General features: G+C 36.3%; 1 protein-coding gene across 1 annotated transcript in view; it reads left to right on the top strand.

Moving 5' to 3' along the window:
- Window positions 1-25899, top strand: part of LOC132550809 (fermitin family homolog 2-like) — a 40096-nt gene that overhangs the window by 10630 nt on the left and 3567 nt on the right. The window contains exons 3-12 of the mRNA XM_060214898.1: window positions 359-592; window positions 8449-8666; window positions 9374-9645; window positions 12530-12632; window positions 23302-23409; window positions 23925-24118; window positions 24454-24581; window positions 24778-24884; window positions 25207-25425; window positions 25636-25782. Coding sequence (XP_060070881.1) covers window positions 359-592; window positions 8449-8666; window positions 9374-9645; window positions 12530-12632; window positions 23302-23409; window positions 23925-24118; window positions 24454-24581; window positions 24778-24884; window positions 25207-25425; window positions 25636-25782 — 1730 coding nt within the window. The remainder of the gene's footprint in view (window positions 1-358; window positions 593-8448; window positions 8667-9373; window positions 9646-12529; window positions 12633-23301; window positions 23410-23924; window positions 24119-24453; window positions 24582-24777; window positions 24885-25206; window positions 25426-25635; window positions 25783-25899) is intronic.

Raw genomic sequence — 25899 nt, 5'->3', positions numbered from 1 at the left:
TTATGATGTCACATATAAACAATAGAAACCTTCAGCCAATGAAAGCTTGGCTAAGTGATATTATATGTGTTGTTATCATAACACAGCATGTATTTGTATGTTATTTTGGTAATACCTGGTTTTAGGTGATCAAATGTTTTTCCATGAAAACTACCAGCAATGCAATGTAGCAGTATTTTTTAAATGTCAGCAGAATAAATATGTATATATAATTTTTCAATGTGATTTCGAGGTTCCCATATATAATTACATGAAATGAAAAACAAAATATTGAATGGTGTTCAAAGAGAGAGTTGACTAATCATTTCTGAATATGTACTAAACATTTTATAAAATCTATATTTCTTTTTGTTTCCAGATATTGCTATGGATTGGTCAGATCATTCTCTGTGGTGGCCAGAGAGAAAATTATGGTTGACAAGGTCAAGGTCAACATTAAACCAGTATGGTGTACAGGCTGATGACAGACTCAATTTTACACCAATGCACAAAAACGTACGAGTGCAGCTTCCTGACCTGCAGATCATTGACATGAGGATGGACTTCTCAAAAAATGTCTTCTCAGCAGTCATACTACTTTGTAAAGAATTAGGTAAGATTGTCTAATGAGTAAAAAACCGTAGCTATGTAAACAGAAGAGATTAGGATATTTCTAAGTTTTGAGATTTGGAATTCAACAAGGGCAAAAACTCTTTGAAGGAAGTAAATGTTAAGAATCCCAGCTATATGACAACTTGATTTATCATCTTCACCATTTTGGATAATTATCTCTCCACTTTGATGACTTCTTCATGATCAGTTACTTAAACACTTGTTAAAGGGTCAGAGAATAGCGGGATTCTGAATTTCTCACTGTAGCTGCCAGTGACATTTAGAACCAGTGAGAGCACTGCATGAACCGCACCGCAGGAGATAACACCTTGCTGTGGTTGCCTCATCACTTTTATCGTTAGATGCATTATCACCTTTTTTGAGGGAATGGCGCTAGAACAGCAAGAATGTCCACTTTTTGTGTTTGTGTAGATAGGGCAGAACTGTAGTGGATCTCCTGTCATCCTGTAATGTGTTTGGTTCCTGGCCTCTCATGAGTCCTCTGGTCCTTAACACACACTGTCTAGCTGAGCTGTAAATGTAAATGCTCTTGACAATTCTCTTTTGTATGTACTTACGGGCAGCAATATTCTAGTCAACAAAAACAAATCTATTTAGAAAGATTTTTACTGTTTTAAAGATTTTCCTTCCGGTTGTGACTTTGATAGAATGTCATGGATATGTGTGCTCTAATGGGAGACTTAATGAGTAATTAAGTAAATGGAAAATCCATGTTACAAACAATGTAAACAGATGTAATAACTTCAATAGAAATACTGCAGAACATCCTTTCTAGTGGTTTCCTGGAAGCCTAGAGTTCCAGATACAGTGCTATACAGAGTGTATTGATCATATTCATTCTTGTTGTGATGCTGCGAGTATTATATATATATACATCTAATTATCATGACCTAAATATGTTATTTATGATTCAGATTGTTAATTTACACCTTTAATTCACCAGTTGATATTTTGTACGACAGTATGAATACAGTTGTAGAAAGGAAATGTGATTCAATTCCATACAGCCACTTATTTTTGCTATTTCTCGGTACATTTACTTGATTGTGAAAATTTAGGCAATGAAATAATGAACCATGTATAAATAAGATCTCCTTGTACATCCAGCTCACAAAGTTTGAATTCACTAAAATAATTTGGTCGTTCTAAAAGAAAATTGCTAAAATTTTGACTTGTGTAAACTAGCAGCTAGATACAGTAATGAGTTTCAGGTGAGCTGAACTTAAAAGGTTTCCATGCCTCATATTAATCATGTTTCAGTCTTCAAATGCACCTTGCACCTTTGAGAGGATAAACTGTTAGATTTGGAACTTAAGTTTAGTGCTGGTATATATTGTTGTTGTTGCTTTCTGCATCCTGTTTCATAGATAGGATTAGGAATATGAAATATAGGTCATTCGCATTGACCACACAGCAGCCTTTAAAGTACAAAATAAGTGTTAATGTCCTTCATCAGACTGTAAATGCATGGCTGATGAAAGGTCCTTGGTTTGATATTGATGAAGCATGCAGTTTTTATTATATTTGAGCTGTATGAAATTGGCTTAGGAGGTTGTTTTTCATCTGTTTGTGTTGTGTATTGGTTTGGAACACAGTCTTACTGTAGGTATAATTCTAAGGCTGCTGACAGGACGGAATCAATGACTTCTAACAATGGCGAATCATTGGTAATTATACCTCTGACACCTGTGGCAATCACTTGTAACTAATACCAGGTATCAGTGGATTGTAATTTTAAACTTCTGGTTCTGTTATCAAAATAGCCTGTCATATTATTTCTTCTTTATGGGTAGAAATCTAACTGGTATTCACAAGGGAAATTGATTTCTCCAGGAAATGATATTATTGATTACATCAATATCACAGTACGATTATATCAGACTGTCACCTACAATAAAATCAGGCCAAAGCTCGCTAACTGGAAAGAATTAATACAAAGCAATTGTTCCTAGCTGCTCTGTATTTCTTCTGTGAAGTAATTCTAAAGATCAAACAGAACAGATTTATTACAGAGTTTGTTTTGAGGCGTTCCTGTAATTGATTTCCAGCTGTATCATATAATGCTAAAGGCTGCTATGTATTTTGAGAATTGCTATAAATCATTTTCATTATTGTGGATAATATATATTGTGAATTCATATTGATATGGACCTGTCAATAAAAATCAGTTTTGTCTATAGGGTTTTCATTGTGTTAAAAAGGACATCTGTATAAATTAGAGATGCTGAGGGTTGCTTTGACTAATAAGTAGGTATATGCTTTTGGCTGACATTGAGCAGAATGCTTGATAATTAAGGTTTAGTTTATAAAGGAGATAGCGATGCTTTAGGTCAAATTTTATAGTGAAAATAGGGATACGATATTACTGGACTCTGGAGTGCTTCTGATTCAGGGATTGAGTTGTATAAGCAATTTTTGTTAGGTCTGGATAAAATGATGTTACAGTGCAATAAGGATATTCTGATTATTGTTGGATGTGCTAGGTATACAGGAGGGTAATGATTGCTGTATAGCGATGCTGTATTCATGCTTTTTCAATAAACATTATAGGGGTTGCTGAAAGTGTGGTGTTTGTAAACCAGTGACCTTCTTAGGAGACTGAGGTCATATATACCCTGACAGTATTTACCCAGCATCATTTTCATTGTCCACACTCAGAGTTAGAAATGATATGATGGTTCCCTTAGGTTTGATGGAGGATAAATATGGTATACATGTAATACAGATTATGTTGAATGGGGTGCACTCTGTCTTTGAATTAGGGACACAAAGGATGGGTATATACATGATAGACAACATGGGGATAAATGTTTGCTTTGACCTTACTCTGATTTTAGTGGTAAACTAATGTGAGAATGCTTTGGCAATTCCACTCATAGAAACAGGATGCAACCTTGCGGATTCTCATATTGGAAGTCAAGATGATGTTTATATTCTTTACAAAGTTTTTAAGACTGGTGATATATGTATAACTGGTACATCAGAAACAGCTGGTGTTGCTGTGGGCAGCAGGCACTGTCTGTCCAGTGTGAGGGAGGATGGTGATGGATGGGGAACAGGCCCAAACACAACATACATCAACCACTTCTCTTCCTGCCTAAGTACATACATACCTACACTAGTCTCAACCAGCCACTATATTTAGGAAGGTGGTCCAAGAGGTACATTGTAAAGGAATCTAAACAAATATAATCTTCTATTAACTAATACCAGGTCCCCGATCCTATCTCCATTACACCTGCTAGTAAAGAAATTGTACTGGAATCCAGTTCAGGAATTTACCCATAAGTACTTCCCAGTCGCTAAGCCATGGTCTTGTAGCTCATATGAAGATAAATGATAGGTGTTGAAATGAGGCCTAAAACCAATCACCAGAATTGAAAACAATGTTTTAATGTCAGTTCTGTTTCATTATTTTAAAATTGCTCCAATTTGCAATTTATTTAATAATGATTTGTGTTTGAAGTCATTGTGAATTCATGTGTCACACAAAAATTTAAGAACCAAGGACTTTATAAACGATTACAGAAAGACAATGAAAATTACGTATTAGATGTCTGATATTGTGGTCAGTTTTCTTTATAATATAGAAATATAAAACTAGCATGATTTATATCTAACATAGTTCTAGAATTGTGTAAGACTTCTCATGACTTTTGTATTGGTGCAGGATGTCTCATAGTGTCTGTATTAGAATGGTGTTGGACTTCCCATAGCATCAGTATTAGAATGGTGCTAGACTTCCCATAGCATCAGTATTAGAATGGTGCTAGACTTCCCATAGCCTCAGTATTAGAATGGTGTTAGACTTCTCATAGCATCAGTATTAGAATGGTGTTGGACTTCCCATAGCATCAGTATTAGAATGGTGTTGGACTTCTCATAGCGTCAGTATTAGAATGGTGTTAGACTTCTCATAGTGTCTGTATTAGAATGGTGTTAGACTTCCCATAGCATCAGTATTAGAATGGTGTTGGACTTCCCATAGCATCAGTATTAGAATGGTGTTAGACTTCCCATAGCATCAGTATTAGAATGGTGTTAGACTTCTCATAGCATCAGTATTAGAATGGTGTTAGACTGCCCATAGGGTCAGTATTAGAATGGTGTTAGACTTATCATTGCATCAGTATTAGAATGGTGTTAGACTTCCCATAGCATCAGTATTAGAATGGTGTTAGACTTCTCATAGCATCAGTATTAGAATGGTGTTGGACTTCCCATAGCATCAGTATTAGAATGGTGCTAGACTTCCCATAGCATCAGTATTAGAATGGTGCTAGACTTCCCATAGCCTCAGTATTAGAATGGTGCTAGACTTCCCATAGCCTCAGTATTAGAATGGTGTTAGACTTCTCATAGTGTCAGTATTAGAATGGTGTTAGACTTCTCATAGTGTCTGTATTAGAATGGTGTTAGACTTCCCATAGCATCAGTATTAGAATGGTGTTGGACTTCCCATAGCATCAGTATTAGAATGGTGTTAGACTTCCCATAGCATCAGTATTAGAATGGTGTTAGACTTCTCATAGCATCAGTATTAGAATGGTGCTAGACTTCTCATAGCATCAGTATTAGAATGGTGTTAGACTGATGTTAGACTTCCCATAGCATCAGTATTAGAATGGTGTTAGACTTCTCATAGCATCAGTATTAGAATGGTGTTAGACTTCTCATAGCATCAGTATTAGAATGGTGTTAGACTTCCCATAGTGTCTGTATTAGAATGGTGTTAGACTTCCCATAGTGTCTGTATTAGAATGGTGTTAGACTTCTCATAGCATCAGTATTAGAATGGTGTTAGACTTCCCATAGTGTCAGTATTAGAATGGTGTTAGACTTCCCATAGTGTCAGTATTAGAATGGTGTTAGACTTCTCATAGTGTCTGTATTAGAATGGTGTTAGACTTCCCATAGCATCAGTATTAGAATGGTGTTAGACTTCCCATAGTGTCTGTATTAGAATGGTGTTAGACTTCCCATAGCATCAGTATTAGAATGGTGTTGGACTTCCCATAGCATCAGTATTAGAATGGTGTTAGACTTCTCATAGTGTCAGTATTAGAATGGTGTTAGACTTCTCATAGTGTCTGTATTAGAATGGTGTTAGACTTCTCATAGTGTCTGTATTAGAATGGTGTTAGACTTCTCATAGCGTCAGTATTAGAATGGTGTTAGACTTCTCATAGTGTCTGTATTAGAATGGTGTTAGACTTCTCATAGCGTCAGTATTAGAATGGTGTTAGACTTCTCATAGCATCAGTATTAGAATGGTGTTAGACTTCCCATAGCATCAGTATTAGAATGGTGTTAGACTTCTCATAGCGTCTGTATTAGAATGGTGTTAGACTTCCCATAGCATCAGTATTAGAATGGTGTTGGACTTCCCATAGCATCAGTATTAGAATGGTGTTAGACTTCTCATAGTGTCTGTATTAGAATGGTGCTAGACTTCTCATAGCGTCTGTATTAGAATGGTGTTAGACTTCCCATAGCATCAGTATTAGAATGGTGTTGGACTTCCCATAGCATCAGTATTAGAATGGTGTTAGAATAGGTGTTAATGACTTCTCATAGTGTCTGTATTAGAATGGTGTTAGACTTCTCATAGTGTCTGTCAGTATTAGAATGGTGTTAGACATCAGTATTAGAATGGTGTTAGACTTCTCATAGCATCAGTATTAGAATGGTGTTAGACTTCTCATAGCATCAGTATTAGAATGGTGTTAGACTTCTCATAGCATCAGTATTAGAATGGTGTTAGACTTCTCATAGTGTCAGTATTAGAATGGTGTTAGACTTCTCATAGTGTCTGTATTAGAATGGTGTTAGACTTCCCATAGCATCAGTATTAGAATGGTGTTAGACTTCTCATAGCATCAGTATTAGAATGGTGTTAGACTTCCCATAGTGTCAGTATTAGAATGGTGTTAGACTTCTCATAGCGTCAGTATTAGAATGGTGCTTCTCAGACTGTTGGACTTCTCATAGATCAGTGAATGGTGTTAGACTTCTCATAGCACTATTAGAATGGTGTTAGACTCATAGCATCAGTATCAGAATGGTGTTAGACTACCCATAGGGTCAGTATTAGAATGGTGTTAGACTTCTCATTGCATTAGGATCAGAATGATGTTAGAATTCTCATAACTGCTGTATTGGTGTAAAATGTCTTATAAACTCCATTGTGGTGTAAGATGTCCCATAGTGTCTGTATTAGATTGGAAGACTCATTTTACCTCAGATCTGGGTCCTTAGATACTGTAGCAAGGATTTTTGGATCTTCATCAGTGTTACTGTATTTGCCTGTCATCAGTCCCACCTGCTTAATACTGACTGGTATATATGTTGCTCTTGATTGAAATTACACCTAAGGCTGTTTCATTGTCCTGTAATAATTCCACCCATCCTCAGGTTTGAGAGATGAAGTAATCTGTTTACTTCATAGGCTTAATGCATGTATACAGTAAACATGTCATCTTGACATCTTGTCACCATTTTGATGTAACATCCTAATTGTTTGTGATGTAATCTAATTTACATACCATGTAGCTACCTCTTCAGTTTGACCTCATCTATGTTTTGATGGCTGCCACATAACCAACTGATACATGCAGTCAAGAAACTGTCATGTTTCCATTTAAAGAATTCTGTCGAGTTTATAACAAATCCACCATGTAGACGAGATTCAGTCAAGACTGGAAAGTTGACATTAAGAGACTTAGATCCCCCGTTTTGACTTATTATTCATACATAGGTATTCCCCCATACAAAAAGTTAAGAGTGATGTTGTTTACAGGACAGTAATGATAAATTCCCCTATTGTTATATATTTGCCTACAGGTATTTTTTTTCCGTTTCGTCGGATCTAGAGATGGTTGTCATGACTTACACACTCTTTCTATAACATCTAGTAAAAACATCCTCTGTCAGGAACGATTCTGCTCAAAGGCATGCTAATTCATTAAACTTGGGTTTAAGTAGATAAACCAACTCGGTGGTGGTGCGGTATTTTAAATATTTGCAAAGTAAATTTGCCAGGAGATGAAACAGAATGGATTTTCCTGGGTGAGTATACATGATCTTAAGGCATTGTGCAGCAGTGTGTGTAACTAACATGATAGATCCCTGTCTTTTTTATGGTTCGGTATGTGCAGATAAAAGACAGACAATATCTTCTTGAAATGGCTGGTTTCTGGCACGGTGTCTAATTTTGTGTGCATCCTTCCTAGTGGTCTGTGGCTGTAGGTTGTTCCCAATATCAACTTCAGTGTTTACACAAATGGCGAATCAATGGAGTTTTAAAAGGATTCATGCCCCTGGCAGACACAAATTGTCAGATAAGGTCTAATAAATTTACCCTAGGGTCTCATAACAGATGTCTATACCAAAATGGCTTATATGTCTATTGAAAACAGTTTTAATAAAATTTCTTGGCTTTGAACTTACTGTGTTTTTTTTTTCTTCTCTGGCAGACGTTGTATATTTTGTTTGTGTCGTTACATAACTGGGGATTAAATGCTTCATCCATAACTCATGTTAACTACAGTCAGAGAGCTTCAGATAAAAAAAAGAAATTTTTATTGTTTAGAATGTGTTGTATGTAAATGTTTGAGGGACTTTAAAGGGTGTTAATCATAAATATGTGACTCTACTGTGTTTATCTCTGTAAACATGTGACATTTTCACTGAGTGAAAATCACAAAATTTGATATTTTCACTCTTATTTGACCAAACAGAACACATGATTTTAATGAAAGTTCATATTGATTAAATGTAATATGTTTTTTACTCTTGAAGATGTTGTTGATTGGTATAATGATTTTATCCTTGAAGGTATACGGCATCCTGAAGAATTGTCAATTATGAGATATTTGGACAAGGATGACCTCAAGAAAAGTATAAAAGAAAATTTAAACCAAAAGAAAAAGAAAGACTCAAAGGATGAAACAGTGATGGGTGTTAATGGAAATGGTACTGTTCATCACTCATCATCAGGTAGTCTGGATAGACTGAGCCCTTTCAGCAGAAGCCCAGCAGGACCTTCACCTAATGTAAGTATATATGATATGGGGTGGTCATCCCCTTGCTAACAAAATTAGTTGTATCTGCTCTCACCTAATATAAGTCTCGCAGCAGAGTTGTCTATTCCTCAACAATAAATTGGATGTCTATCAAGACAGAGTTATCGTCTAAAACAAGTCTAGCAACAAAGCATTGTCTTTCCCTCATCGTTTATAAGGCTACATACACAGAGTTGCCTCCCCCTTACCTGATAAAAGTTTATTAAGAAATAGTTGTCTCCCCCTTACAAATGTAAGTTAAAAAAAACAGGACAGGGTAGTCTTCTCCTGATTTTACAAAAGTCTACAATACCAGCCACGAGGTCATTTCACTGTCATTGAATTTTTTTTATTCTTGAAAGTTTCTCTATCTTCTATCATTCCAAAGAGATGCACCTCCCTCTTACCTAGCATTAATCACTAACCTGGGCAAGAGTAGTCTCCCCTTTAACTAACATAATCCCCCCCAGCAAAGGTTGGAGTTTGACCTGAATGATATCAGTTTCCTTTTTTTTTTATTATAAAAGTTTCAGATGATGTAGTGGATTTATTTGATAAAGAAAAATGACAAAGAATAGTTTTTTTTTTGTCTAGTGTATGTTGTAAAAAAAAACTTGAAGTGATAATGAATTTGACCTTTAGAGTAAGCTTGGTTTTATATATGGATTATACTAAAACTAGAACATTCTTATTTTCAGAATACACTAAGTAGGACCCCAGGCTTGACTCTAGGACCTACAATGACCCCAGGAGTCAGCTCCTACAGTGCTAATTCTGTGTCACCCTATAATACGTTCAACAGCACCTTCAATGCCAATGGGACACTGTCACCAGGCTCCATGTACAGTCTGTCATTTGAAACCTGTATGGAAAATGCCCTTGCCAACAGTCCGACTGTGACGATCAGAGATGCTCAACCTATCCTCTACAAGCCAAAAAATTATGTAGAAAAAGCTAGAATTAATTACTTGTAAGTATTCAGGTATCTTGATTTAATAGCAGGAGTATAAATGGTCTAAGACACTATTGTTGGAAAGACACCAATGATAATCAGTGTTCTGGAATTGTTATGTATTTTCTGCGATACCTTGGCCATGATTAAGGACACTATACTATATCAATTTCAGTTTACAAGTTTGGAAGGCCAAAGTATGATTATATTCCAAGGAATACACATCATCAAAATTCTTTTCGTGTATATGCCATCAAATGATGTAGATAATGATTGTCTTTGTTACCCTTGGTACCTATAACTATTCTGTCATGTACAAAATGCTGTACTTAATTAGTAACACTGTGATATCCTTCATTGTAGCCACTATTGCAATATACCCTGATATAATGTAAGCATGGTTATTATCCTATGGTACCGTACCTCCTCTGATGAAATCCACCAAAAATGTAGAAAGGGCCGTAGTAAATTATGCATAACTATCCAGTAATGAACTTTGGTCTTTATAGTACAGACAAACTTGGCACTACATCAGTGGCCCCAATCTGTGTAGTTAAATCACATTATGTACCACAGAATCTGTCAGTTTACTTTCTTTTTATATATAATTATTACATACTTTAAACACACTAACAGCGTTACACATTGGCTTATTTCTGTTAATGAACATTCATCAGTGACATTTTTATCTCCATTACTTTGTGTATCTAGTAATCAGCTACTTCTGAAAACTGTACTTAGTACATATTTGATGTAATCAACACTGTTTCAGATAATCGAATTGGTAATTTGTTTGAAAAACAAGATTGACTGGTAGTTAATTGTGTGCTTAAGGATGAAAATGCCTGAAAAAATTAATTTTAAAAAACTATGAAATGAACTGGAATTTGTGTTAATGATACAAATTCAAAAAACATTTTTTAAATACATGTAATAGATCCTAATTTTTTGTATTAAGATAATTAAGGGTTTGTTAAACTTTTATATTACTTGGTGTATCTGTATTCTGTACTGATAACAAATTAAGATGTCTGTGGTTACTTGAAGTTAAATAGAGGAAGTTTGTGTTGGTGAGATTTAAGTGAAGAGAATGAAGGGTGTTGGTCAAGATTGTTTCTAAACAGGATACAGGAAATAATGTTTTGCTGGTACACATAACAACAAGTCAACAGTTGCTGTACATTTAGTCTAGCTGAGGACATTTGAATGACATTTCATTGCCATTTAAAATAAAATTTACATGATGATATGACAAATCAGAACCATAACCAACGAAACACATTGTCAGATATTTTAGATTCTGATGAATATCAGTGAGATTGTATTACACAAAATTAATTGTACAAACATCTGTTACATTAAGAAGGCAATTTTTTATTGCATTTATTAAAATTTGTAATACTTTACTATAATTATGGTAATGCAGCCATTTGGTTCTGAAAAAGTACAGAAACAAGGAGGTAGTTAAATTAAAAAAAAAAATCACAAGATAAATTTAGAGGACTGATTTGTTGTAAAACAAGCAAGTCAAGTACAGAAATCTGCCTGGATGCATTTTCAGACACTTTGGATCTAAAACAGTATCCTAAAAAAAAGTACATGATATTCAAAATGTACAAAGAATTTTTGATAGTTTTTGTCATGCTTCTACATTGATATCCTAATGCATATGATTTTTCATTTTGTGACTAGACGCATCACTGTTTATCTGTTGATGGAGAAGCTGACTCAAGCAAGATTGTGTATCTAGTTTTAGTTATGTAAACTACAGGGTTGGGTAGGACTTATGTAGAAAACCAGAGGTAGGGTAGAGGCGCGATGTGTCAGGATGTAGCTCTAGATAAGATAGTCATGTTGATATATACAGCATCCCTATTGCATCCTGGTGCTGATAGCAAAAACTTGGAAAAATATTTCTGGATTTTTTATGTTTTGTTCACAGCAATTTTTATTACCCTTTCTTTTTTCCTGCAAAATCTCTATCCCCATGTGAAAATGAGTCATTTACACTGTAATTATTCCAGACTTTAATGAGAATATGCAGATGTTTTTCCTGAACATAAAAAAGTGAAATATGTGCATAAGATGTAGTTGGAAGTGTAGAAAGTGGAGTGGGAGAGATTGGGAGGCTCCTGTCTATAGATGTGTGTCTACCAGATGGGTGATAGTGTGTGTCTACTGCTGCAAACTGATTGTACCCAGCTGTAGACAGAGCTGATTATATGTATTACAGGGTATTTAGGTTTAAGTTTGTTTGATAAGCTAATGAGTCCAACAGTGGAACATGGCAGGATTAGGTAGAAATGAGGAGACTGTCTGGAATGTCCTTCGCCAGCTGGCTACCATATGACTTCATGACAACATCGTTGTACTGTGTCCTCATCCCTTAATAGAAACCAATTGTCAAACTTTGTAAACATATTTCATAGTTATATATTTACTGAAAAAAATGTTTGTTGATTTATGGTTTGTGCATATATATCGATTTTACAAATTTCTTAAACTAGTTTCAATTTCTAAATCAAATTGAAAAATACAAGAATTTCTAAATCAAATTGAAAAATACAAGATACATGTACAGAATATCTTATGTAATGTAAATTTGGTGATCTGGATATTGAGTTATTAATGCTGACCTTATTAACAAGTGATTGGTTGCTGACCTTGATACAGAGTGGTTGATTGCTGACCTTTTGTATTGAGTGATTGACGTCCTTGAAATTATGATTGATTGCTGACCTCGATATTTAGGACTGGGTGATTGCTGACCTCGATATTTAGGACTAGGTGATTGCTGACCATGATGTCTAATGATTTATTAACGACCTTGATATCAAGTGATTGGTTGCAAACCTTGCTATTGAATAATTAAAAAATATTGAAACTTTTTTGTATCTTACAGATGGCTGGATTCCTCTAAATCTCTGATGGAGCAAGGCATTCGGGACAATGATTTCATCCTCCTAAAATACAAGTTCTTCTCATTTTATGACTTAAACCAAAAAGTAAGTACAACAAAAATTGAATAGGTTTCTTTAGGAATTCGCATACATATCTGACTGTCCAGCTCCTATCACTCTTCAATCTTTCAATTTTTTAATGTCTTAACAGCATGTATGAAAACCTAAAAAAACCTTTTCTTATTACTACTAATACTAATTTTTTCTTTGATATTTGACCAAAGAAGTAAAATTACATGCTAGCTTTGACTGGTGTCTGGTCAGAGCAGACTGTTGTAGAACAAATGATTATTTGTCTTCAAGTCTGGGCCTCCAGAGTTCTCAAGTTACCATGCTGACACTAGGTCAACTAAACACGAAAATCCAAGATCATCCTCAAGTGTTCTATAAAGGGAAACAGCATTATAGATGTGTTAGGTATAGTAGATAAGGTTGGTAGGGGTCAGTGAAGGTCATCCTACAGCAGCCACACTTAGAGGTCAATGAAGGTCAAACAGAAGCAGTGAATCACTTGCTGAAATAGATCCAAGCTGATCACTAATTTACTAAGGGCTGTTTTGTATGAATGGACTATAGTAAATGGATTACTATCAACCCAACATGACTGAATCAAGATAAAATGTTTTACTGCTGAAAAATCTTCATTCATACCCACTTAATGTCTTTCAACTGGTCGACTGACATACATTTTGCAGGTGCTTCACCTGCTGTTTGAAGTATGGGCCCATATGTGAGGTTACTTTACTGCATCAGTGTTCCTGGGGGTTGATATGAATATTATCAAGATAAGGTTTATCAACTGGTCTACATTGGGGCTTGTATATTATGAATATCAAAACCATGAGCTGAAGATGTTGGTGTTTTGGAACATTTTCCATGATCAGGAACTCATTATTTCTTGAAACAATTTTTTGATGTGCTCTTTTTAGTTCCAGGTATTGGTCTGTTACAAATGTTACGAAAATCTGTCCCATGTTCTAGGCTTAGATCGTTAGTTATACAAATGTATGGTAAAGTGAAATACAGTGTAATTTTGTCATTGGTGACAGCTCTGTATGATTGTTTGTAAGATCATAAACAAGAAATGAAACATCTGGTGTTATATCTGTGGTATAGGAACATCTGAAATGTTTAGACCATAACAGTTATTTCTGGTTTCTAGTGTGTGATGGAGATTGTACATAACAGTAATTTCTGGTTTCTTGTGTGTGATGGAGATTGTATAAGTGGTGTTTCCAGTTATTTTAGAATAATAAAGCTCGTATTTGCCAGTTCTCCGAGTCACTAGAAGGTAAAAGAAAACATACAAATAGTTCCTGGTTAAATGTGTGTGTAAGAGATCCAGGATCCACCTTTAGAATGTCAATACCAGGGATACCTAGACTGTAAGTATCAGAAATCCTGGTCAGACACCTGGACTGTAAGTACCAGGAATCTTGGTCAGATATCAAGACTGTAAGTACCAGAAATCCTGGTCAGATATCTAGACTGTAAGTACCAGAAATCCTGGTCAGATATCTAGACTGTAAGTACCAGAAATCCAGGTTAGATATCTAGACTGTAAGTACCAGGAATCTTGGTCAGATATCTAGACTGTAAGTATCAGAAATCCTGGTCAGATATCTAGAATGTCAATACCAGGGATCCTGGTCAGATATCTAGACTGTAAGTATCAGAAATCCTGGTCAGATATCTAGACTGTAAGTACCAGGGATCCTGGTCAGATATCTAGACTGTAAGTACCAGGAACCTTGGTCAGGTATCTAGACTGTAAGTACCAGAAATCCTGGTCAGATATCTAGACTGTAAGTACCAGAAATCCTGGTCAGATATCTAGACTGTAAGTACCAGAAATCCTGGTCAGATATCTAGACTGTAAGTACCAGGAATCTTGGTCAGATATCAAGACTAAGTACCAGGTATTCTGGTCAGATATCTAGACTGTAAATACCAGAAATCCTGGTCAGATATCCAGAATGTAAGTATCAGAAATCCTGGTCAGATATCTAGACTGTAAGTATCAGAAATCCTGGTCAGATATCTAGACTGTAAGTACCAGGGATCCTGGTCAGATATCTAGACTGTAAGTATCAAAGCTCCAGATCAGATATCAAGACTAAGTACCAGGTATTCTGGTCAGATATCTAGACTGTAAATACCAGAAATCCTGGTCAGATATCAAGAATGTAAATACCAGAAATGCTGGTCAGATATCTAGACTGTAAGTACCAGAAATCCTGATGGGGTTATAGGCTGTAAGTATCAGATATACCTTGGCTGTACTCTCTGACCTGATCCCTGTTATAACTGCTGTGTTTCCAAATATCTTCATATCTCTGACAAGCACAACAGTCAGTTTTAAGTGTCTGTAACAATATGTCCATATCCCTGAAATACATACTTAACATTGCTTGGAGAAACTGCCCCTCCCACATGCTGATTTATTTTCTGTCTGGCCTGTCTTACATTGTAATCATATTGTTTGCAAACATTAGAAGCAGAGCTTAATGGGAACATTGTGTCAATATTTTTTTAAGTCTAACTGTGGTGTGCTGGAAAAATCTAAATTCTTGTATTTTGGCAGGCTTGTTATGTTGTGTCCTGACATTTAGACTTATTTCAGTGTTTATCACATAGGAGGGATTCAATATCCTTCCTAAATTTCATGCAGTTAATGTATAAAAACGATCAACAAAAAAGTTGATGTACATTAGTTTTTTGGTTATAAAGGATTGATTGCTGCAGTAATTTTGGCATCATTAGGACCACATGATACACTTCATCTGTACATATCAAACTTTCCCAATGACTTCCTGCCAATATTACAACAAGGTACCCCAATCCCTGACCATGACTGGGTCATTCAGGAACACTTGATTTGTCAGACACCAACAGAATCTTGACATGTATGGGTAAAGTTTCCCTGGCTTACTGCCAATAGCTGCAGAAATTGACTCAGAGCAAAGAGACTACAATTTATACACTTGTGGAGACAGCTATATATGCAATTACATTACAATGGTTGGAGTACTGAAATGTTTGACCCCAGCTAGATGTTAGTGTGAGACTCACATCACGTACACAGACTTTTTTTGCCTTTCTTGATCAATGCACTTACATGGTACTTTCCATAATGTAAAATTTTGATTGTAATGTCAATATCTGCAGTTAAGACATTGATACCTGGGAATATCATTCACTGTAATTATAATATTGATGTAAGACCTGGGCTGACATCCAAAGAGCTTGCAGTTGTGTGACAGTTATCCAAGTCATAGCCTAAGGTGTACTACCATCCTTCAAAAGAACATTATGGTTTGGTTCCGAAGTGTGCCCTTGCACAAGACAGCCTTAGGTGCCAAATAGCACTCTCCCATAACACAGTATTATGTTACATGGAATTTTAATTCTGTATTATGTCACCAGGTAATTGTAGAAAGCAGCAAAGAAACACAAATGTTAGAAGTTGGTAGATGTAAATTAGTTGCATATTATTAAGATTTATTGTGAGATAAAAAAATAATGCATTACAATAGTAGCCATTGTTCTGTGGCCATGCAACATCCATTTACGCACAGCATTTAACTACCATTAGAGTCTGGATACAGCGGTATTAGATATTTGTGATGTGATTATATGATACCTGGCTTTAATCAATAAATCAATTTTAGTATAGTTAATTACAACTGTGTTACAGAGCTAGGTGCCTTTCTTGATGGTATAGGGGAGATACAGAGCTGGGGCTTCCTCAATCAGTTTAGAAAAGTTATAGAACTGGGAACTCCCAATCGATGAGAGGGAAGGGGGGATGTTCAGAGCTCAGAGCCTTTCTGGATCAATGTGGGGGATGTTAAAGCTCAGAGCCTTTCTGGACCAGTGTGGATGATGTTCAGAGCTCAGAGCCTTTCTGGATCAGTGTGGGTGATGTTCAGAGTGCAGAGCCTTTCTGGACCAGTGTGTGTGATGTTCAGAGCTCAGAGCCTTTCTGGATCAGTGTGGGTGATGTTCAGAGCTCAGAGCCTTTCTGGATCAGTGTGTGTGATCTGGGTCATTCTTGATCACTGTGGGGGCAGTACAGAGCTGGAGCCTTTCTTCATCAATGTGGAGGTAGGTTAAAAGCTCATAGTCTTGCTGGATGAGGGTGAGGAGTGTTCAGAACTCAAGAGCCTTTCTGGATCAGTATTCAAGGGGTTCAGATCTGGGGCCTCCTTGATCAGTGTGTGGAGAGATTCAGGAGGTACAGAATTTGGCTTTTTCTGATCTGTGTTTAGGAAATATAAAGCTGGAGCTTTTCTGAATTGGTGATTGGGAGGTACAGAGCTGAATGTCTCTCTAAATCATTGTGAAGAGGTGCAGGGCTGGGCATCCTTCTGGATCAGTGTTGGGGAGGTACAGAGCTGAATGTCTCTCTAGATCATTGTGAAGAGGTGCAGGGCTTGGCATCCTTCTGGATTAGTGTTGGGGAGGTACAGAGCTGGTTGTCTCTCTGGATCAGTGTGAAGAGGTGCAGGGCTTCGCATCTTTCTGAATAAGTGTTGGGGAGGTACAGTGTTAGAGGAAGGTCAGAGCTGGATGTCTTGTTGTATCAGTATGGAGAGGTTCAGAGCTAGGCATCCCTCTTGATCAGTGTGGGGCAGGTATAGTGCTCCTTTCTGAATCAGTGTTAGGTACAGAGCAGGATGTCGCTCTGGATCATTGTGGAGAGGTTCAGAGCTAACATCTCTTGATCAGTGCTGGGGAGGTATAGTGTTGAATGCCTTTTCAAATCAGTGTGGGAGAGGTTCAGATCTGAGCAAATTTCTTGATCAGTTTTGGGAAGTACAGAGCTGAATGCCTTCTGGAATCAGTGTGAGGATTTTAGCTGAATGGGCACCATTCTTGATCAATGTTGAGAAGTTAGCAGAACTGGTCATCAGTTTTGACTGATGAAGGGAGAGGTCGCAGTGGCCAAATAGAAAGTTATAATTAGTAGGTTTCCAAGTAGGTATAATTTAACAAGTAACGTAGTATAGAAAGGTAACATGGTAGTAGAATTGCCAAAAATTTGAGTGTACATAATGATCAGCTGTTTTACTGAGTAAAAACTTTGGTGATCTATATGAAGAATCTCTACCTCCCGGTAGACGGTGCAAAGGGTGTTAACAATATACCACCAAGTCATAATTTGTTGCTAGTGTTTCCCTTTATAAACATGGGAAGCAGTCATCTGAAGCTGGTGCCACTAATGTGAGTCAGCATGGTTTAGTAAATTATACAGACATGTGTCCCTCATGACCCTCAGGTCACGATAGTTATCTAACTGGCTACAAGTGGCACAGCCAAGCCTAAGGACAGTGTACCCATCATTAGCTGTAACCATTATATGGAGGATAAACACATGCTACGCTAAAAAATATCTTTGATATGATGTATCAAGATTATACATGTAATAAAAATTTGAAAAAAAATGTAGAAAGGTATCTTTGTCAGATCTGACATAGTAACAACCTGTCTCGGTGCACCCATTAATATTATCTGTTGTAATGAATGAATGAGGGAATATGGACAAAAATGGTTTTGTAATAAAAACAGTGTTTGTGTCAGTGACAATCAAGTACAGAGGCTTCGATTATTTCTGTAAAACAGTATAGGTACTGGTATTTATTCTTTAGCCCAGGAGTACTGAGTTACTTGTCATGTCTGTAACAAAGGAGGTACTTGTCACTTCTATAACAAATTAGTGCAGGTACTCATCAGTTCTGTAATAGATTAGTGCAGGTACCCGTCAGTTCTGTAAACAAGGAGTACAAAGTAGAACTTGTCAGCTCTGTAACAAATTAGTGTTACTTGTCATTTCTGTAACCGAGGATTTCAGGTATTCATCAATTCTGATATTGTTACTCGGTTCTTTAACCAGACCATACAGGTTTCACTTATGTAAGTGATATATGTACTTGTATCAGTTTAAAAACCAAGGCTGACTGACAAAACAGTTCCTGTCTTGATGACATTAATTTGCCAGTTAGATTTCAACCTTTATCAGCCAGTGAGGTGTAACAGTGAGAAACAAGGGGAAGCAGATTTCATTTATCAGTGATGGAGGGAATAAAACTTATGTGATTTGTATAGTGAATGCCTGTACAGCTTTTTAAAGTTAGGATTGTACACATGTTTTATGTGTGTGTAAATTTTTTCAGATTATAGCTAAACCTAGGATGTTTAAGGTACAACATCATGTTAAATGGGTCCTTAGCCTTGTAACAATAACTTTTGTAACTTTTCTGACTCATTTAATTCCAATCTTGCCTTGTGGAATGTTTTCTTTTGTGTATTTTCCCGGAGGTAGCTTTGAAAGTGTAAAAAGCAAGACATGACAAGATATCCATTAGCAGCAGACTAGTGGAAAGGATGGAATTCATTAACCAAATTACCTAATGTACATTACTCATTAAAACCCAGTGCTTATGGAAGATGCCACCGGGATAGACAGAGGTCATATAGAGGTTTAAGTTTGACGTAAGAAGTAATTGAGATAAATACACTTACTGTCGAAACAGTTATGTATTTTGTGTGTATATGACAGTGAGGTCGTCAGGATGGTTCCATTACGTTCGAGTAAAATAGTTTTCAATGCAGTCAATAATTCATTCTTAGGAAAACAACAATGCTTGTTTGTATTTTAAAATCACTTGAAATAGATTTCAGAATGGGTGTTTTTTTAATTTCACTAAAATTCTGAGCCGATGCCAATACCATTCTTCAAATTATACATGTATTATGGGTGAAGCAGACTATAAGACTGCTGACACCATTTACCATATAGTCATAGTAACACATCTGAGTTTAGACCAGAGCTGCAGAGGTTGGAACAGAGCCAGACTTGTGCCAAAAGGGGGTCAGAGTTCAGAGAAAAATAGGTCATGCATGTATGCACTTCAGGTATACACACCGGTGTATAATTAGAGGCAGCAGGCGATAAAGGCCCCCCGAATGCATCTTAATGTATACATACAGATCTTTGGTAGATACCTTGTCATAGATGCTCGTATACCAGTGATAATTGTCCGATATATTTATGAGTGTTTCATTCGTATTCGATATTTCAGAGGTACATTTAAACACTTCTAAGCAAAGCACTGCACAATGTTTCTCATTTAAAAGGTTTTTAATTATTCAGCAGGTTTCATTAAAATGTTCCCATTGGCAAATGTTGTATTGATACTGAACAAGATACTGGTCAGTTTAGACAGTGCGTAGTCTGTCAAAGTTCCATAGGGGTTTTTAACACTTGTTAAGTCTGTCTGCCTTTCAGTCAGTTGGACTACATTGTATTTACATGCACAAAATCAGATACAATGTGAAGTTGTATTTAATTGTTTAAATGGATAATGTCATGAAAAGACATGAATGATTTCTAATGATCAGTCAGGCTTTATATAAAGAAAAATTCTGAAAAAAATACTTAGGATAACAGTAAGAGTATGTTATTAATACAGACCAGGAAATTTGAAGTGGTGGTCAAAGGATGTAAAGCTATATAAGTACATAAACTAGGGATCAAGGGGATTAGGGATGCATACTTATGTTGTTGTTTTCATATGTACATCCTAGAACTTATAAACAACTCGAGGGCCACTCTAGTTAGGCTGTATCTGGAATGTTCTGCATACCTAAGTGGTGTTTATTTTTACATAAATTTGCCCTGGTTTTAAGATTTCTTTTGAATGATGAACAATTGAGTAAATCATTTTGGACTTTGTATTATATGCCTAGGAATACAGATTTTAAATTAAACTATATCTATATAGTCTGTAGTTTACCTTCATTCCTGACAAATAAAAAAAATGTTTGTGACCGGAACTTAATTCATAATCATCATTGTTTGTGTATGATGTTTAAATACTACCAAACATTGATTGTGGGGCGTATGTACCTAAGTAATATCATGTATTATACTGTTTGTTAAAGTACATCAGTGAAGCAGGTCTTCGGTGTAGTTTGTAAACTTGAAACATTCATAATACCTTTCAAAGTAAGGTTTAAGTTCTTTTGAAATGGTGTTGGGTTGGGTATGTATGAATAAACATGTTGAATCAAATTAAGATCTCTGAATAATGAAACTTTGAAGTCTGTTCTAGTTTCAAAATTAATTCAAAAGTGAAACCTTTATTTGATAAGCAGAGTGCAACAGTTATATTTGCTTTCTGCTTATCATAAACTACAGGTATGAGCTGTCGGATATACCGAACGTAGTCTCTAATTAGCTTGACCCATGTTATGCTCCATGTGTGGAATATGACATTGTTATAGAGAAACCTATAAATATCCCTAGAGCTTGTGGGGAGTGAAACCTACAAGGATTCCTGGAGCTTGTTGGTAGAGTAACCTACAAGGATTCCTAGAGCTTGTAGGGAGTGAAACCTACAAGGATTCCTGGAGCTTGTTGGTAGAGTGACCTACAAGGATTCCTAGAGCTTGTGGGTAGAGTAACCTACAAGGATCCCTAGAGCTTGTGGGTAGAGTAACCTACAAGGATTCCTCGAGCTTGTAGGGAGTGAAACCTATAAGGATTCCTAGAGCTTGTAGGGAGAGTAACCTACAAGGTTCCCTAGAGCTTGTGGGTAGAGAAACCTACAAGGATCCCTAGAGCTTGTGGGTAGAGTAACCTACAAGGATTCCTAGAGCTTGTAGGGAGTGAAACCTATAAGGATCCCTAGAGCTTGTAGGGAGAGTGACCTACAAGGATCCCTAGAGCTTGTTGGTAGAGTAACCTTCAAGGATCCCTAGAGCTTGTGGGTAGAGTAACCTACAAGGATTCCTAGAGCTTGTAGGGAGTGAAACCTATAAGGATCCCTAGAGCTTGTGGGGAGAGTGACCTACAAGGATTCTTAGAGCTTGTGGGGAGAGTAACCTACAAGGATCCCTAGAGATTGTGGGGAGACTGACCTACAAGGATCCCTAGAGCTTGTGGGTAGAGTAACCTACAAGGATCTCTAGAAGTTTTGGGAAGAGAATCCTACAAGGTCCATAGAGCTCGTTGGGGGAGGGTGGGGGAGCCAGCAAGGTCCTTAGAGCTTGAGGGGAGATGACACATTATATCAGAAGAACTAATGTAAAAGAAAAGCCAAGAAATCTGATATATCATGTAATACCAGCTAGCTGTCTTGGTTATCTAAGATCAGCCCCAATTACAGTAAAGAATACATATGAAGAAGACCTAGATTTAAGAACAGTATGTCGAACAAAAATAGAATTTAAATTGGTCTCAATTACAGTAAAGAACTGTTGTAAAGAACAGTTGGAAGACCTAGACTTTTAGTACAGTATGTCAAACAGACATAGGCCTTTAATAAGGAAAGCCCTATTTAACCACACTGTGTACAGTATCAGATTTTGATATAGTCTGTGAGATAAAGAATGTGTGTTGATGTTGGCATATCAGAAAGTATTTTGGGTGTCTGAACTCGCCTTAGTTTCACTTTATTTGTATGAACTAGTGCTACAGTATCATGTTAGGTTACATTCCTAGACAAAAAGAATGTCTAACTTTTTTACTTTGCTGATGTTGGCATATATTTAGGAGGGGGGGGGGGGATAGGTTTTTTTTTGTACAAAATAGTGTGAAGTGTCTGAAATTATACAATATCATGTGAAATGAAAAAATGTATGTATTGTTTGGAGTGTAGATGTTTTGTTGTAGGCTTATAAAGATATTTTTCAATATCAAAATTGGCTTTGTTGAATTTTCTTCAGAAGTGTAGCTGTTACTTTCTGCTGTGATGTAGTTTCATCATACAATTGATAAAGAGATAACTCAAGTGACACTGAATTCTCAACCCCCTTCCACTTCTCCAACAAAAGCCCAACCCACAATATCCTTATGGGTACACTTTTCCAGTACACCCTATTCACTCTGGACATCTTGTTTCTTTCCACCTCATCTCAGCCACTGAACTTCTTCCAAATGATATTTCACAGTTGTAAAGTGTGCCCCATCAGTGGTGTGTATAGTTCTGTACTAAGATTCCTCTTTGAAGAGTCTTGTGTAGCTCCTCTGATGTTTTGGTGAGCTGACCTAATGCTAAACCATTGACTGAGGAGTGGGTGTAGGCTGTTATCAGTAAAATTTCAGATGTATACTTTTTTTTCAGGAAAACATCGTTTCATTGAGGCAAAGCTATTACGGTTACATAAACTTCCCAGTCAGCCCATCATTTTTCTGTAACTTGCCTTCTCATTAGATATCATCAAGGAAGCAAAATTGCACAAAATTTAATTACATTTATGTAAAGATCAAAACAGGTTTTGTGGTTTAAGTTTATTTATAGTTCCTATAACAGCTTATGAACTCCTACCACACACACACAAGAGGTTAATCTTTCTTCTTTGCCCACAAATATATACAGGTGCCATAACCAATAATATACAACCTCCTCACTACTCCCACACACAATCATTAATTCACAGTGAGTTCTACCTATATGTACCAATGCCTTTTTTATCTTAAAAAATGAATTATCACATTGTTGCTTTTGCTTAATGATGGGCATAAACTACTTGATCATAAAGATAATTTAATAATAATTTCAGTCTCTTAATAAGCCTTGCTTGATATTTTTTTTTGGTGGTGGTGGGGGTGGGGGAGGGTCGCATGACATTTTAAGTTGAAAGTTAAAAATGTTACATGACTTTGTGTAGGTGTTGTTATGAACTTGACCTTATTGTTTGATTGCAGTATGATGCTGTCAGGATAAACCAGATATATGAACAGGCCAAGTGGAATATCTTGTCAGAGGAGGTTGACTGTACAGAGGAGGAAATGATGATGTTTGCAGCACTACAGGTACATCACCATGAGCTGTATAACTATAGTTACCATGGTAACACATTTAAATGCCTGTTAGAGGCTGCTTTGGCAACAGATTTTAATGTCTGTCAGAGGCAAGTGGTAAACTGTAGTTTGTAAATAACCCATGTCTGGTCACAACATGTGGTTTGTTTACCATGGAAATGGAAATCAAAATTCTTTGTAGACACACAATCTGTTAAGTGCTTAGTAGAAGAGATGATAATTACAAGTAGGTTTTGATGAAATATCTGTTAGTACGTATCTTCTGGCACGGCAAAGTCTTTAGAAGAAAGGATATCTTCCCAATTAATAGAGATGAGATCATAAGTACCTTTTGTTTTTGATATAAATTCCTTATCACATCAAGGAGCAATGATAAAGCATAGGGTGTATGAGGTAATATACCAATTCAAGGGAGGTAACTCCAACTTTCTTGCAACCACTGGCTACATTATTTCAATAGATTTCTATCATCATCATTAAAAACTGTAAAATTTTTTGCAATACAGCTGCAGATCCAGTTGCAAGCAAGTCAACCACAGACCAATGACTCCATGATGGACAATGGTGGACACTCCCTGGACACAGATGATATAGATGCTGATCTGACAAACCTGGAGGAGTCTTTAGAAGGATCCATGTTGTCCTCGCCTGGAGATATCACTGCAATTCCTGAACTCAGTGACGAAATCAAGTTCCTTAAGTATGAAAAATATCAAAAATTTGGTTCAAGTTAGATATTACAATGATATTCACATACCATAGTTATTGTATCAATATGATATCTGATGTTTTCCTTTTGAATACTATATTTTATTATATAAATTTCGTAAGTATGAAAGCCATACACAGATAATTATCTCGAGTGTAAAGCCTGAGTAAATGATAGTGGCACACATTGCCTTTTGAGTGTCAAAAATATTTCAAAATTCAGGGAATCTTTTCATGAACTTATTTTATCTGATGATTTTGTTTCGAGAGAAGACTGAATCAAAATATAAAAGAGATGACTTTATAGTGTTTGTTTTGTTCTTGCAGGCCAAAGAAATTATCACTTCGGAAGAGTTACAGCAGGGCATGGTGCACATTCAAGGACACACACATAGCATTTTACAAGAGCAAAGAGGAGTCCCAAGGCACACCGTTCTGGAGGATCAACACAAAAGGTATACTTTATCACAGTTCCTTACAAGTATAAAGAATGTGTCATTGAACTTTTTCTAACCAATAACAGTTACATTGATGTTACTGCTAGGAGCTTGAAACTACTATCTTATCACATTATATTGGAAATGAGTTAGATTTTTTAACAATTAGAAAATAATTTATATAAAGATGCTAACTTTTGCATTAATATTTCAGGATGTGAAAGTCATCCCGATTTGAATATATCTTCAAAAAAATATGGCATGAAGTTGTTTGTACCAGAATCTGATGGGATGTCTGAAGTCTGGCTCAGGTTTGATATGGTATGTTATTAGAAAATAGATCTTGTCCAACCATGATATTTTTATAATGCTTGGTGAGAAAACAGTTAAAGCAATAAATCTGCGAGTATATTCCAATTATCACAAGATGAGGTTTTATTTTATGATTCTGTGAAATAATGTAAATGTTTTAAGAACTTATATGCATATGGAAAACAGTTTTCAGGTCCTACGTTTATGTATCAGATGTTTGTATATTCCCATTTTCTTGATGTTTTACCTGTTTCCCATGTTTAAACCTGCCTGGTAAGTCTTTTTTCTACCTAATACACATGTGTATTTCTTATTGGTGGTTTGTTTACAGGAGGAGCAATACTGTAAATGGATGGCAGCTTGTAAACTGGCTTCCCAAGGGAAGACCATGGCTGACAGTTCCTATGAGACAGAAGTCCAGAATCTTAAGACAATGCTGAGTCGTCAGCATCTGTCAACACAGACCGGATCACCCCCTACAATAGAGAAGGAGATTAACTCTGAGGACTTTGTGGCTCCACGCTTCTATAGGAAAATAAAGTCTAAACAGGTCAGTTAGATGTGAAATTCAGTTGTCACCATTGATCACAAGATACATCTGTATTGGGAAGTTATTACAGACCCATATGCACACAATTTACCATCTAAATGATAAATACCCCTATCTGGTTTTGTGAAGTTGCAGTATATTAACCCTCCATCTTCAGTATAGTGTTCAAAATTATTGCCTTTGCTTACATTCAACATATATATATTACAGCTACAGCAGAGAATTTTGGATGTCCATGCTAATGTACAGAACCTGAACCTGATTGATGCTAAGATGAACTTCATCAAGACATGGCAGGCCCTCCCGGACTTTGGTATCACTTACTTCATCATCAAACAGAAAGGTGCCAAGAAAGAGGTAAGAACTTTGATTTCAATCCAGGATAAAAATGTTAACCTCTTCCAGTACCTTGAATATAAGTAGCATAAATTGTGTTCCAATTTTAAATCGTTCCGATTTTAAATTGTTTTAATT

The sequence above is a fragment of the Ylistrum balloti genome, unplaced genomic scaffold, assembly GCF_031769215.1.
Source record: "Ylistrum balloti isolate Yb309-2 unplaced genomic scaffold, AGI_CSIRO_Ybal_v1 Utg370152, whole genome shotgun sequence".
NCBI lineage: Eukaryota > Metazoa > Mollusca > Bivalvia > Pectinida > Pectinidae > Ylistrum > Ylistrum balloti.
This window is presented reverse-complemented; position numbering and strand designations above follow the sequence as displayed.